The sequence below is a fragment of the Gekko japonicus genome, unplaced genomic scaffold (assembly GCF_001447785.1).
Source record: "Gekko japonicus isolate JY-2015 unplaced genomic scaffold, Gekko_japonicus_V1.1 scaffold393, whole genome shotgun sequence".
In the NCBI taxonomy this organism is placed as follows: domain Eukaryota; kingdom Metazoa; phylum Chordata; class Lepidosauria; order Squamata; family Gekkonidae; genus Gekko; species Gekko japonicus.
Genome location: NW_015177017.1, coordinates 833874 through 849838, shown reverse-complemented (window position 1 = coordinate 849838; position 15965 = coordinate 833874). Strand labels below are relative to the sequence as shown.

The 15965-nt window shown below is 48.9% G+C and overlaps 1 protein-coding gene across 1 annotated transcript in view; it reads right to left on the bottom strand.

The window, feature by feature from the left end:
- CCDC81 (coiled-coil domain containing 81) overlaps nucleotides 1-14638 on the bottom strand; it is a 42052-nt gene extending 27414 nt beyond the window's left edge. The window contains exons 1-5 of the mRNA XM_015427722.1: nucleotides 14557-14638; nucleotides 11714-11775; nucleotides 9212-9368; nucleotides 7633-7889; nucleotides 1644-1723 (exon numbers count right to left, since the gene is read on the bottom strand). Of these exons, the coding sequence (XP_015283208.1) occupies nucleotides 1644-1723; nucleotides 7633-7889; nucleotides 9212-9368; nucleotides 11714-11775; nucleotides 14557-14638 (638 nt within the window). The remainder of the gene's footprint in view (nucleotides 1-1643; nucleotides 1724-7632; nucleotides 7890-9211; nucleotides 9369-11713; nucleotides 11776-14556) is intronic.
- Between the last annotated feature and the right edge of the window lie 1327 nt (nucleotides 14639-15965).

Here is a 15965-nt window from a genome sequence, read left to right as displayed (position 1 = left end):
GGTTGGGAAATACCTGTAGATTTTGGGGCTGCGGCCTGCGGAGGATGGGGTTTGGGGAGGGGAGGAAGGAACCTCCAGGGTCATCTAGTCCAACCCCCTGCACAATGCAGGAAATTCACAAATACCTTCCCCCGCAGACCCCCAGTGACCCCTGCTCCATGCTCAGAAGATGACACCAAAAAAAAAAAACAACCCTTGAGGATCTCCAGCTAAACTGGCCTGGAGAAAAATTGCTTCCTGACCCCAAAGTGGTGATCAGCATTTCCCTGAGTGTAAGAGAAGGGTCACAAGAACTAAGCACTGAAGCAACCCTTCCTGCCCTCCCTTCTCATGATCTGCCTAGGTTTGCACAATCAGCATCGCTGTCAGATGGCCAGCTAGCCTCTGTTTGAAAACCTCCAAAGAAGGAGGGCCCACCACCTCCCGTGGAAGCCTGTTCCACTGAGGAACCACTCTAAATGTCAGGAAGTTCTTCCTAATGTTTAGCCGAAAACTCTTCTGATTTAATTTCAGCCCGTTGGTTCTGGTCCAACCTTCTGGGGCAACAGAAAACAACTCTGCACCTTCCTCTACATGGCAGCCCTTCAAGTACTTGAAGGTGGTTATCATTTCACCTCTCAGTCGTCTCCTCTCCAGGCTAAACATACCCAGCTCCTTCAACCTTTTCCTCACAGGACGGTCTCCAGACCCCTCACCATCTTCATTACCCTCTTCTGGACATGTTCCAGCTTGTCCTTATCCTTCTTAAATGGTGGTGCCCAAAACGGAACACAATACTCTAGGTGAGGTCTAACCCACGCAGAGTAAAGCGATACCATCACTTCGCATGATGTGGACACTATACTTCTCTTGATACAGCCCAAAATTGCATTTGCCTACTTAACTACCGCATCACACTGCTGATTCATGTTCAGTGTATGGTCTACTAAGACCCCTAAATCCTTTTTGCACATACTACAGCCAAGACAAGTCTCCCCCAACCTATAATTATGCATTTGATTTTTCCTACCTAAATGCAGAACTTTACATTTATCCCCATAGAAATTCATTTTAGCCCAGTTTTCCAGCCTGTCAAGATCATCCTGTATCCTGACTCTGTCTTCTACCGTATTTGCTACCCCTCCGAGTTTAATGTCATCTGCAAATTTAATGCACATTCCCTTTATTCCTTCATCCAAATCATTGATAAAAATGTTGAACAAAATAGGTCTCAGGACAGATCCTTGAGGCGCTCCACTTGTCATTCCTCTCCAAGAGGATGAGGAACAATTCACAAGCACTCTTTGGGTGCGATCTGTCAACTAGTTACAGATCCACCTAATAGTCATACCATCCAAACCACATTTTACCAATTTGTCAACAAGAGTATTATGTGGAACCTTACCAAAAGCCTTACTGAGATCAAGATAAACTATGTCTACAGCATTCTCCTGATCCAGCAAGGTAGTAACTTTCTCCAAAAAAAAAAAATAGATAAGTTTAGTCTGACATGACTTGTTCTTGAGAAACCCATGCTGGCTCTTAGTAATCACAGCCGTCCTTTCTAAATGCCCAAGGACTGTCTGTTAGAGCTTGCCTGTTTCTCAGCCACCAAGTGAGAGAGACAAGCAGAATCAGTAAACAGTTTGGATGAATACACTCACCTTGGAAACAAGACAACGTTTCGGGAAAGTGTAGCTGTGGTTTCCTTGCTTGACAACACTGAATCTCCAGTCCCTGGCCTCTAGATGGAGGGGGAGAAAAGTCACCGAATGCATATTAACTTATTGTATTCACTGCCGCAAGGATGGCTAGTAGTTTAGATGCCTTTAGAGGGGGATTTGACAAATTAATGGAGGAGAGGTCCATTAGTGGCCATTATCCAGGATGGCAAAATGGCACCTCCGTAATCAGAGGCAGTGTACCTCTGAATGCCAGGAGTTGAGCAAAAAGAGGCTTTGGCCTCCATGCTTTTCTTGTAGGTTTTCCAGGACTATTTGAAAGCAGCCACCTTAAACCTAAGGTTGCCAATCTCCAGGTGATGACTGGAGATCTCCTAGGGTTACAACTGATCTCCAGAAGGCAGAGATCAGTTCACTTGGAGAAAACAGCCAATTAGGAAGAGGAGGAAGAGGAAGAAGAATAATTGATGTTTTTATACCTCGTTCTTCTCTACCCAAAGGAGTCTCAGAGCAGCTTACAATCGTCTTCCCTTCCTCTCCCCACAACAGACACCCTGTGAGGTGAGTGGGGCTGAGAGAGCTCTGAGAGAACTGATCTTGAAAGAACAGCTCTGAAAGAACTTGTGACTGACCCAAGGTCACCCAGTTGTCTTCATGTGGAGGAGTGGGGAATCAAAGCCGGTTCTCTAGATTAGAGTCCACCACTCTTAACCACTACACCCAGGGCCGGCTCACCCACTAGGCAAACTAGGCATTTGCCTAGAGCGTCGGTCCTTGGATGGGGCGGCAGGCCCTGGATGGGGCACTGAGCTGTGCCTCCCCCCCGCCCTCTTCTTTTTCTTCTTCCCTCACCCCCCAAGGAGGAGGCCAGGGGCCGCAGGAGCGGAGGAGTGGGTCCTGCCGCGGGCTTGGCCAAAGAGAGGCACGCCTCCCTCCCTTCCCCCCCTTCAGTGGTAGCGGTGGGGAGGAGGTGGTGGTGGCGGCAGCAAAAGGGTGGCTGGCTCCAGAGGTCTCCAGGCCCCACTGGGAGGTTGGCATCTGCGCCACAAGGCAGCCTCGCCTAGGGTGCAGAAACACCTCGAGCCGGCCCTGACTACACCACATCGGCTCTAGGTGGACTCTATGGCATTATATCCCATTGAAGTTCCTCCCAGGTCTGTATTATCCATAAGGCTGACTAGGCTGAAGCCTAGTGGCCCTGCAGGGACTAGGGGGCCGATCAGTTTTTTTTGCTGAGGCACTGTTATGTTCTCTTCATAGACAGCCTGCAATATATAACCTCTATCCATAATTAACGGCTTCCTTATTGCAGTGAAACAAATTGTCCCTTATATTAAAACAATTATTCATACATTAGATATATTTTAATAAATAATAAAAATATTATTCACTTCAAAATATTACAGTATTGTACCCCCAAGTGGTTAAGACGCTGAACTGCAGTTGGTCCCAGCTCCTGCCAACCTAGCAGTTTTGAAAGCAAGAAACTGCAAGTAGATAAATAGGTACCGCTTCAGTGGGAAGGGAACAGCGTTCCGTGCGCCTCGGCGTCTAGTCATGCCGGCCACATGACCACGGAAACGTCTTCGGACAGCGCTGGCTCTTCGGCTTGGGAACGGAGATGAGCACAGCATCCCTAGAGTCGGACTCGACTGGCTTTCGAGCAAGGGAAACCTTTACCTTTACCTTACCTCCCAAAGAGTTCTACTCGTGCAATCAAGAAATATATTCTAAAAAAATTGTTTTGTTTTGTTTTGAATGAATGAAAAGGTACATGATAAAAGATGGTTAAAGGTGTATGTATGGATAGAAAACTTAGTTGATGGATAATGACTCTAACGTATGGATAAATGTGTAGGTGGAATGTAAAGAATGTTTATAACAAAAAATAAAAACTTTATATATAAAAAAAGAAATATATTAAAAAATTGTGAACCGAATTCTTCAGGAGGCCCTCAACATGGAGACAGGGCTATGTACTGTGGTCTACTACCTACCGTACCAGAATCAGGCTGTCAACTGTAGTGGGGTGGAAGACTGAAAGTGCCGGAGGGGCCTGAAATACCTCATAACCTAGGGGGGCTCAGCCATGGGTTAATAAGTCCCTGGTCCCTCCCCTCCCCACACTCCACCATTCCTAGACTCCATCCCCAAAGTCCACAGGCATTTCCCAACCTGGAACTGGCAACCCCTCCTTGAACCACGAGGAAGGGTGGGGTACAAATGTTTTAATAGATCTAATAAATAATCTGGTCCGCCACCAAGTGAAACAGGTGTAATGTATCCAGTCCAGACCGCGTGGCTGGCTTGGGCTCCACGCGGTCAGGCACAAACGTCGAGCTTCGCTCCAAGAGACAATGGACTATGCGGATCCTAGCCCGCTCCAATCAGGGGGCTAGGTTCCCGGCTGAGAGCCTATGGGACTCTCGGCCACTGTAAATAACCTATTGGGAAGTGTGGGTGTGTTTTGGGTGGCGGTTTCTCGGGAAATATAAGCCGGCCTGCGAGCCGGCCAAAGTCGTCTTGTTCCTGATCGAATAAAGTACGCTTTGCTGAAATCACTCTCCGTCTGCATACTTTTCAACAGGATACCAGAGTAAATTAACCTTGATGGGATCCACATTAACCTTACTCTCTTCTTACCTCATATCTCAGGACACTCCTTGCCCATGATCTCCCGCCCTTCATCTTCATCGTCTTCAGCAGCGCAAGGGTCTCTTGCTTCCCTCAAACACTCTACCTATTCTCCAGTTTGGTGTAGTGGTTAATCTGGGAGAACCACTCCTCCACTTGTAGCTGGTGATGTGACCTTGGGCAAGCTGTAGTTCTGATAAGAGCTGTCCTTGAAAAAGAGCAGTTTCTGTCAAGAGCTCTCTCAGCCCCGCCTACCTCAGAAGGTGTCTGTTATGGGGAGGGGAAGGGGAAGGGAGTTTGTAAGCCACTCTGAGACTCCTTTGGGTAGTGAAATAGTAAATCCAATCTCTTCTTCTTCTTTTACCTCACAGGGTGTCTGTTGTGGGGAGGGGAAGGGAAAGGGAGTTTGTAAGCCGCTCTGAGACTCCTTTGGGTAGTGAAATAGTAAATCCAATCTCTTCTTCTTCTTACTGCCCTTTACCTCTGGGACTCTCCCAGAGCGCCTCACTTCACTCGCTTCCTCATAAACCGTCCTGAAAGTCCACCTTTTCTGTGATACCTTTAGCGTAATCTTAGTCCTCCTCCCCAATCATAACTAAACCAAAACACGCTCAGTGAAATGAAGGCACATCTTTGACTTCACGGTGCAACGGGTCTTAGGGGAAGCGCCGTGGCTCAACGGTAGAGCACGTGCTCTGCGCGAAGGACTCAGACGGTTCAGTCGCCAGCATCTCTAATTAACAGGATCAGGTAGACAGCCATGTAAAAGACCTTTAACTGAGAGCCGTCACAAATCAGAGTAGATCATCTGACCTTGATAAGACTCTGAATAAGGGAGCTCTATGCATTCAAGCGCACCACAGCTTGAAAAGAAGAAGAACGTCCGTCCCCCCCCGAGCCGCACCTGACTCACAGAGACTCCCATCCACAGGGCGTTCCAGGCAAGAGACAAGGACTGGTGGTTTGCCCTTGTCTTCCTCCGCATAGCAAACCTGATCTTCCTTGGTGGTCTCCCACCCAAGTACCAACCATTGCGGACCCTGCTTAGCGTCCAAGTTCTGATGAGCTCTGGCTATTTGGCTCATCTGGAGAGGAGGAGGAGGAAGAAAAGGAAGGAGGAAAAGGAGGAGTTGGATTCATACCCTGCCTTTCACTCAGAGTCTCAGAGCGGCTTACAATCTCCTTTCCCTTCCTCTCCCCACAACAGACACCCTGTGAGGCAGGTGGGCCTGAGAGAGCTCTGACTGAGAACTGCTCTTGAGAGTACAGCTCTGAAAGAACTTGTGACTGACCCAAGGTCACCCAGCAGCTGCATGTGGACGAGTGGGGAATCAAGCCCAGTTCTCCCAGATTTGAGTCCACTGCTCTTAACCACTACACCAAACTGGCTCTCAGCTTAAAAGGCTGAGCAAAAAGTCTCAGCTCTGCCAGAGGCTTGTTAGATAGCTTGAGGCTTAGCAAGCTATGTCTCAGCCTTCAGACAGATTCACACACGCAGGAGAACAAAGTGGACCAACCAGTTCAGACGGCCACTGCAGTCCTTAAAAGGTAAAGGTTTCTCTTGCTTGAAAGCCAGTTGAATCTGACTCTAGAGGTGTGGTGCTGATCTCCGTTTCCAAACCAAAGAGCCAGCACTGTCCAAAGACATTTCCGTGGTCATGTGGCTGGCATGACTAGACGCCGAGGCACACGGAACACTGTTACCTTCCCACTGAAGCGGTACCTATTTATCTACTTGCCATTTCTTGCTTTTGAACTGCTAGGCTGGCAGGAGCTGGGGTCAGAGACGGGAGCTCACTCCGTCACGTGGCACTCGGGTCTCGAACTGCTGAACTACCGACCTTCTGGTCTGCAGTTCAGCATCTTAACCACTGAGCCACCGCAGCCCCAATCCACTGAAATCATAAAATCATATGGACCTAGAAGGGTGTGACTCTGCTGAGGAACATATTGTGCAGGAGATAGATTCCAGTTTTGCGTATTCTTTTAGCATGGGGGGGGGGGAACCCTCCATACCACTTAAAAAAAACAACAGGAAGAAATGTTCTACCCTCCACCCGTTCCTTTTTGTGAGTTTTCTATCTGCAAGGAGATTTTAAACATGTAGAGCAAAATTCCAAAGTGTGAACCTCCAGCAGCAGCCTGAAGCAGGACTCCCTTTCAACCAGTTTAGGGCTCCGCCACCTGATTGCCACCCGAGACTCCTGCTTGCAAGAGCACCCCATCTGCAATACGGGAATAATGACACCATACAGGATTGCTGTGCTCTGACCTGGACATCCCAGGCAAGCCTGATCTCATCAGATCTTGGAAGCAAAGCAGGGTCAGCCTGGCCATTGTTTGGATGGGAGACCAACAGTTGTGCCCAGATCACAGGAAGTGATGGTATCGCTTTACTCTGCTCTGGTGAGACCTCACCTAGAGTATTGTGTTCTGTTTTGGGCGCCACAAGTTAAGAAGGATAAAGACAAGCTGGAACGTGTCCAGAGGAGGGCAATGAAGATGGTGAGAGGTCTGAGACCAAGTCCTATGAGGAAAGGTTGAAGGAGCTGGGTATGTTTAGCCTGGAGAGGAGATGACTGAGACGGGATATGATAACCATCTTCAAGTACTTGAAGGGCTGTCATAGAGAGGATGGTGCGGAGTTGTTTTCTGTTGCCCCAGAAGGTCGGACCAGAACCAATGGGTTGAAATTAAATGAGGAAGAGTTTTTGGCTAAACATCAGGAAGAACTTTCTGAAAGTTAGAGCGTTTGGTTCCTCAGTGGGACAACAGGCTTTCTCAGGGAGGTGGTGGGCTCTCCTTCTTTGGTGGTCTCTAAGCAGAGGCCAGATGGCCATCTGACAGCAATGCTGATCCTGTGAATTTAGGCAGATCACGAGAAGGGAGGGCAGGAAGGGTTGCCTCCGTGCTTAGTTCTCGTGGCCCTTTTGGCTGGAGATCCTGAAAGGGGGGGGGTTGGTCATATTCTGAACATGGAACAGGGGTCACTGGGTGTGTGGAAAGGGAGGTATTTGTGAATTTCCTGCATCGTCCATGGGGGTTGGACTAGATGACCCTGGAGGTCCCTTCCAACTCTATGATTCTAACTACACAGAGGCGCAAGCAATGGCAAACCACCTCTGTTCGTCTCTTGCCTCGAAAACCCCTACAGGGTCGCCATACGTTGCCTGCCACTTGGCGGCCCTTTCCACCACCACAGGATTGTTCTGGGTTTGCAAGAAGACAATGGAATGGTTTGCTCACCTTATCGCAGTACATAAATGTTCTCTATGTCAGCAGCAAAGACCGTATGCTATTTATTCACAGGCACCCAGAAGGGAAGGTACGAACTTACGTTTGCAAGTGCTTTTAGCAAGTTCCCACTCCCGTCCATGGCCTGAAGGAAGTCTTTGTAGAATTTCATTTTCACTTTGTTGTCCCGGATAATGAGGACGCCGATCCCCTTGAAAGTGAACTCCACGTTCTGCTTGTGGGCGATGGACTGCGAGAAGAACAAGAGGGTCTCTCGGACACATCCTTCCACGATCTCCCTGTTAAAGGGGCCCTCCAGGGATAGCACAATGAAATTCAGCCGCACAACTGGGATATCACCTGATTGGGAGGGAGGGAGGGAGGGGGAAGAGAAACGACAAGGAGAAATGGTTGTCAGCTAGGCCTCTGTCAAGTCCTGGCTGCCATAAGAGTGTGGGGGGGGGATGACTGCCTACTTTCGTTTCTGCTGTGCCTTCACTGGTTTGATTGTCTCTGTAACTTAGGTGCCTGACCTTGAGTGCCTGGTGCATTCTTTTTCCTGGGAACTGTTGCCCGTTACTTTGGCGGGCTTCTACCGGCTGCCTGATTGGCTACAGGGGACCACCTTGAGTTATGTATATCTGCTTGCTTCGCGTGCTTTCTCTTTAGTTCTAACACAAAACAGATAAGATACCTGAAAAGTATCAATGTCTCAATAAACTTTACTTCTTTGAATGAACGTTGTTGGGAACTGATTGACTCAGGAGTCTGACAATGGTTTGTGTGGGATGCAGGACCTCATAGGAACACCTTACAGAGATCTCACCAAGAACGTTCTCATACAGGGTCCTTTTGGTTCACCACTAGAAGTCCCACCACCTTCTCCTTTTTTTGGGCTCCACATCTTGGACCTTTCCTCATGTATCAAACAGACTGATTTTTTAAAAAGTCAAACATGTATGGATATCGGTTCGTTTTTATCCCTCTGCCTTGCCATCCAACAAACATTTTTTTAAAACGCCCTGACCGGGATAGCCCCAGGCAAGCCCGATCGCCTCAGATCGACTCTGGAAAGTACTTGGATGGGAGACCTCCTTGGAATACCAGAGCCAGGAGGCGGGGCCAGGCTTTATTCAGCCACCTCTCTGAATATCCTCCGTGCTCCCAGGAGGGGTCAGTCACCAGAGGTCACCGTGACTTCCAGGTGCACACACACGCACGCACAGACACACAAATACCCCCCCCAATTTTTTTTAAAGTACTTCCAGATTTTTGCTGCAAAAGGTCTGTACTTGTGGATGTTGTTGACATCACTGACATTAGCCAGTACATGCTCGTCACACCATTTTTATGGCTGAGCCAGGAAAATCATCAGGACCATTTTATTTTGCAGTACTCAGGTCATAATGGAAAAAACCATGAGTGTTTTGAATGCCGCCTCAGCCTCTCTTAAACGATTCCTTTTAAAAGCACCTCCACCCACCGCCTAGCTTCCCAAAGACCAGTCTTTATTCGGCAGTCCAGCCTTTCGCACAGCTCTGCTGCCATCCTCCATACCAAACGTGCCATAGCCCTACTGGCCTCTCGGAGAAGAACTTTGTCCTGGCGTGGTGTTGGTTGCTTAGCAATTAACAGCTTGCAGGCATCCAAACGTTGGCGGAGAGGAGAGCCAAACTTCTTACCGGGAATGTGTACTTTGTTACGCTTCAGTCCGTGAATCTGGACGAGTTTCTCAGACAGAAGGAACACTGGCCTCTGGACGAGGATGTGCTTGTTGGCGCCGATTTCAAGCTTCTGCCTTAAGAAGGAGAATGTGCCCAGCCCTGGTATTGAAACACCCTGGAAAAGACGATGAAGAAGGAGAGAAGAAGAGATTGGATTTTCACCCTGCCCATCACTCGGAGTCTCAGAGTGGCTTACAATCTCCTTCCCCTTCCCCTCCCCACAACAGACACCTTGTGAGGTAGGCGGGGCTGAGAGAGCTCTTTCGAGGACTGCTCTTGAAAGAACAGCTCTGAGAGAACTTGTGACTGACTCAAGGTCACACCAGCAGCTGCGTGGGGAGGAGTGGGGAGTCAGACACGGTTCTCCCAGATTAGAGTCCACGTTCTTAACTACTACACCAAAGTGGCGCTCTCTGATAATGCCAGATGGGGAATCACGTTAGCTTGAAGCAGCAAAATGAAATAAGAGCTCAGTGGCACAGGCAGGGTTGGTTCCAGGTATTGGGGGACCCTAGCCAGAGACTGCCTGGGAGCCCCCTTCCCTTGCCTGCTACTTAGGGTTACCAGCAGGGCTATTTTTGGGCAGGAACGCACAGGAACGGAGTTCCGGCTGGCTCCCGAGTTGGCCACGCCCAACAGGAACTCATTAGCATAATAGGCCACACCCAACAGCAGACACTCATTAGGATTGGCTACATTAGGGGTGTGTGGCCTAACATGCAAAGGAGTTCCTGCTACAAAAAAAAGCCCTGGGTTTTGACAACAAACAAGGTAAGCAGAATAAGAAGCAAAAGGTGGGTGTGGCTGGATGACCACACTTCTGGTAACATGGGGTGTGGCCTAATATGCTAATGAGCTATGCTGTCAAGGGTGTGGCCTAATATGCTAATGAGTTCCTGCTGGGCTTTTTCTACAAAAAAAGCCCTGGTTACCAGCTCTGGGTTGGGAAGTACCAGGAGATTTTGGGAGTGGAGCCGGGGAGGGTGGGGTTTGGGGAGGGGAGGGACCTCAGCGGGGGTATAATGCCAGACACTCCACCTTCCAAAGCAGCTGTTTTCTCCAGCGGAACTGATCTTGGTCAGCTGGAGAGCATCAAAGTTGTGAGCGAGCGATTGGCCGCTGCATAAATTAGTCTGCTCTGAAGCGCTCCTCTCTGAGCTAAGACAAAAACGTGCGAGCCAGAGGCTAAAATACTGTGAGCTAGCTCACACTAACTCTGCTTAGAGAGAACACTGAGGCTGACATCAGTCAGAGCTCATTTCATCAGATGCATGAAGAATTTTTTGTTGTTGTTCAGTCGCACAGTCGAGTCCGACTCTTCGCGACCCCATGGACCAGATCACGGCAGGCCCTCCTGTCTTCCGCCGTCCTCTGAAGTTGGCTCAACTTCATGTTCGTTGCATCTATGACACTGTCTAACCATCTCATCCTTTGCCGTCCCCGTCTTCTTTGACCTTCAATCTTTCCCAGCATCAGGGTCTTCTCCAGTGAGGGCTCCCTTCTCATTGGGTGGCCAAAGTATCTGAGCTTCAGTTTCATTATCTGGCCTTCCAGGGAACAGTCAGGGTTGATTTCTTTTAGGATTGACTGATTTGATCTTCTTGCAGTCCAAGGGACTCTCAAGAGTCTTCTCCAGCACCATAGTTCTAAAGAATCTATTCTTTGGCGCTCGGCCTTCCTTATAGTCCAACTCTCGCAGCCATACATGACGACTGGGAATACCATTGCTTTGACCATGTGGACTTTTATAGCCCTGACCTGGATGGCCCAGGCTAGTCTGATCTTGTCAGACCTTGGAAGCTAAGCAGGGTCGGCCCTGGCTAGTATTTGGATGGGCGACTTCTAAGGAATACCGGGGTTGTGACTCAGAGGAAGACTATGGCAAACCAACCTCTGAAACGCCTCTTGCCTCAAAGACAAGTCGAGCTCACCACCTAGTGGTGCATAAATCCAAGAACTAGAACTTCTGGCTGCCAGACAATCTTAGGATCTCCTGGCTATACTACATACACTGCTGTACGATGATTATTATTATTATATTCATACTTAATTTTACATAATTATATCTTCCGCGGCTGTATACCGGATGTATTTGGTGCTCCAGCTCACAGAAACTTATGATATATATGATTCACTTGCACATACCTTTTAAAAAACATAGCGACAATTTTTGACTTATTTGCCTTTCCTTTTAATGGTGGGCGCAATGTGGCGGCTTTTATGAGAATTCTTGAGTGTTTGAGTCACATAATAACTGATAGAGCCAGCGCAGTGTAACGGGTAAACTGAGTTCAGATTTCTGCTGTGCACTGAAGCTCGACGGGTGACCTTGAGTCAGTCACTTTTCCTGGGAGGATAAACTGGGGAAGGGCCACATTTGCCTCCCTGAGCTCCTCGAAGGTATGGTAAGATTTTAAAATCAATAAGAATGCAAAGAATGGAATATACAAGAAGTCCCACCTTATTCATGGAGAGTTGCTTTTCAACAAATTCAGAAACGGTGTCCCAAATACTAAAGACCTCTGAAACAGAAAAGGAATTCGGGGGGGGGGGGTTAATCATGCATTATAGAACATTATAGAACACTGAGCCTGCCTAGCGGGGAGGGCGGGGTAAAAGTGAAACAAACAAACAAATAAATAAACACCCACTTCCTGTAAAAAGAGATGAAACTATAGCCCAACGGTTACCAGAAACGTCTCTCTAGCTATATATATATAGCTCCCCGTGCATCCAATACCGGACTGATATTTTAGGAAATGGGGTTGATCCACCTCAGCATCATTTTTTAAATTTGATTTTACAGACTTTTAAAGTTTTGCCGCGGAGCCAGATTGCACCTGGTCCTTCCAAATGGACTTATTTTCACGCAGATTCCCCGAACAGCAATATTATAGGCAAGTGAGATGGATACACTGTAAAAGCTGAGCTGCTCAAACAACAAAGATCTGGACGTGAGATAAGCAAGGTAAACTTTGCAAGAGATCAGGTGCGACTCCAGTAACGAGTTTACAGAAGGTGGGTGTATGTCTAAGAGCAGGTTCCGTAGGTTACATCAGTGTTAAATAGTGGGTTCCATGGAGGAGCAGGCTTGAGTCTAGTGATCAGTTCTACTTTATTAGGGATTTTAGCCATCACAAGACAAGACTCCAGAGCCTCAGCTCTGTTAAACAGCATGCAGTTGCCACACCCAAACACACCCCACTCCCAGTGATAGGCTATTTACATAACATTACTACTGGATTGGTTACTTTCAGAATCCTGGCAGGCTATTGTTCTTGGGCTCCAAGCTCAGCCAGTCTCTGGGGTGATTCAATCAGGAATTATTCAATCCCAATACATAACACACACACCCCTAAGTTCCAAAGCACCTTAACAGACATAGTCTTCAAGGTACGCTGGCTTGCAAACGTTCCCTCTGCGAATGTCGGGGCTCTTGCGGGAGTTGAACCAACTCCAGAGGCGTGCTTGGTGAAGCAGGACCTGCACTGGATCAGTTCCCTTGGAGAAAATGACTGTTTTGGAAGGTGGACTCTATGGCATTATACTCCTGCTAAGGTCCCTGCCCTCCTGTTCCACCCCCCCCCCCCCAAATTCCCACTGATTTCCCAAATCAGAGCTGGCAACCCTAGAACTACATGGTGCGGGGGGAGGGGGGGGAGACATCTTCCTACTGAAAACCACCCCTCCTGTGCTGTTCTTATCCCTTTGGTAGAGGGGAAATACCAGATGGGGGGGTACAAGCAACTCAAGGGTAGCATTTTTCAGTAGAGAAACAGCAGGTGAGGAAAGGGTTAAAGATCTCCTTACCCAGCCCCTCCCCCCCACACTAAAAGCAGCCCTGGTAGCTGCCTTTGGGGAAGGGGGGCCGGGAAAACATCTGTAAGCAATAAGAACCCACAATGAGCTAAGAGGAGGTGGGATTTCCCTGCCGATCCTTATGGTGGGCCTCCCCTCGATCCTTATGGTGGGCCTCCCCTCAATGATAGATTCAGGTGGGTAGCCATGTTGGTCTGAAGCAGCAGAACAAAGTTTGAGTCCAATGGCTTAATTCCATTTCTCAGTGTTCCCTCTAAGCTGAGTTAGTGTGAGCTAGCTCACCGTTTTTTAGCCTCCGGCTCACACATTTTTGTCTTAGCCCAGGAAGGAGGGCTCCAGAGCAAACTAATTTATGAAGTAGCCAAATTGCTTGCTCACAACTTTAATGCCAGCAGCTCACAAAGTAGAATTTTTGCTCACAAGACTCCACAGCTTAGAGGGAACATAGTTCCGGGTATCCGCTTTCGTGTGCATGCACACGTCTTCAGATTCAGATAGGTGAAGTCCAGTGACTGGACTCAAACTTTGTTATGTACATGGACATGCCTGTCACTTTGCAGAGCAAAAGGAGGCAGGTCCCTGCCCCAAGGAGCTTCCAAACTGAATGTCAAGGGTAGGGGAAAGATCACGGTGAGGGAAGTGTGGCAGGGAGAATATGGGATTCAAACAAAGAACGCCAGGAGGCACATTGGAACATCACTGCCCTCTATTGCCAGTTCCTACTTTTGAGCAGAGATGCCTAGGTTTGTCCTGCGTACACACAATAGGATGGCACAGAAAGTATGCCAGTGCTTGCCAGGAAAGTTACGTTACCCTAGAGCTGCTTTCCTGGCAGTCTGCCCTGCCTGGTGCTGAGAGAACAGCTGTCATTCTTATATCATGAGGGGGGAAATTAAATAGCAGCTCAGGGCTAAAAGGAATGCAAAAGAACACTTGAAAACTCCATTTAAAAATATGAAGTCATTGGGCGGGCAGGGTGTGTGTCAATGCTTCATGGGGACTTATTGTGACACCCTGCTCCCTAAAACGACTTCACCCACTCTCCCTCACTGCTCCCCACTCCATCCCAGGACACCCACACCATGCCCCCTTTCTCCCTCCAAATCCCCCCCTCAACTTCTTCCCTTTTGTGAAAAACGTATCCTGCCATCCCCCTAGGGCAGAAAACTCTCCCCCCACACACACACACACTCTTTAAAGTACCATGCGTATAGCTAAACAACAATAATTATGTGCATCGTTCCCAGCTACAGTTGCCAACCTCCAGGTGGGGCCTGGAGATCTGGAATCACACCTGATCTCCAGAGGACAGAGATCAGTTCCCCTGGAGAAAAATGGCAGTTCGGGGGGAGGGGGTGGACACTGTGGCATGATGTTCCCTTCCCCAAACCCTGCTCTCCCCCAGGCTCCACTTCCAAATCTCCCAGAATTTCCAACCCTCTTCCCACCGCAGGGCTTATCCACACCCGCCCGGGATGGCTTACCCTCTGAAGAGAGCTTGGAGAGTGTAAAGAACAGGTTCTTGCCACCCGACTCTAGGATCGCAGTGTGGATGGTGTCCAGCATTTTCGCATCCTCCCCCTTGCCAAAGCCTAAAGCCAACGTTCCGCGGGTAGACTGCGCTGCTCCGGGGAGGCTCTGCCAAGGAGTGGGGCTGCCTGTCACATCCCTTGACCATTCACTTGGCTTTCAAGCAGAGCCACGGCAAACGCTCCTCCATTGCCTTCTCTGTCTCTCTATTTGCTCCACTTCATCAGTACCCAAAACGGAGCGGAAGGGAAGGGAAGGGAAGCAGCAATTAATGAGAACTGAGACAGCAAAGACTCAGGAGGGGCGGGGCCGCGAAGACGAGGGGGCGGGCCGTCTCTAGGACGCCGGTCTACCTCACAGTTGCTAGGGGAGACGTCATAATTGGAGCGCCCCGCCCCTCCAGGCGCGAATGCCTCGGAGGCTAGAAGCCCATTGGCTATCATGATGTTGAAAGGGCAAAAGCGATAAAGATAGTGAGTGATTGGCAGGAGCCGCGGCAAATGGGGATGGGGCTCCGAGCCAATCATCGCGCAGGCCAGTTCGATGCCTTTCTTTTAAAACCTGCGGAAGAGAGGGGGGGGGGGGGCTGCCCTGATTTGACAGGTTAATTGCTTTAACGCTGCATTTAATAAATAAGAGACGGAGGGAGGCACGTAAGTGAGATAACTAAGTAATAATAAAGAACTTGAAAATAAGAATTCTTAACAGTAGCTCTTATTAGTAATCCCTTGGCGTTCTCTGAAGCATTGGCGCTGCCCATGGATCCCATAAAGAATCCTAGAACCACAGAGCTGGAGAGGGCCAGACAGGCCACCCCCCCCCGCTCAATGCAGCATTAGCCTAGAGCATTTCCTGACAAGTGTTTGGCCAGCCGCTGCTTACAGACTGCCAGGAAGGGGGAGCTCACCAGTCCACTGTTCCCTCTAAGCTGAGTTAGTGTGAGCTAGCTCACAGTTTTTTAGCCTCCTGCTCACAGATTTTTGTCTTTGCTCAGGAAGGTGGGCTTCAGAGCAAACTAATTTATGCAGTAGCCAAATCGCTCACTCACAACTTTAATGCCAGTAGCTCACAAAGTAGTTTTTGCTCACAAGGCTCCACAGCTTAGAGGGAACATTGCTCACCACCTCCCCAGGCAGCTGATTCCACTGCTGAGCTACTCTTATTGTAAAATATTTTTTTCTTAATACCCATCCACTACCTTCCCGCCCTTAATTTAAACCCATTCTTGCGAGTCCTCTCCTCTGCTGCCAACGGGAACAGCTGCGTGCTCTCCTCCTCTAAGTGACAGCCCTTCAGATACTTCAAGAGAGCCGTCCTGTCCACCTCCTCTTCTCCAGACTGACCATTCCCAAGCCCCTCAGCC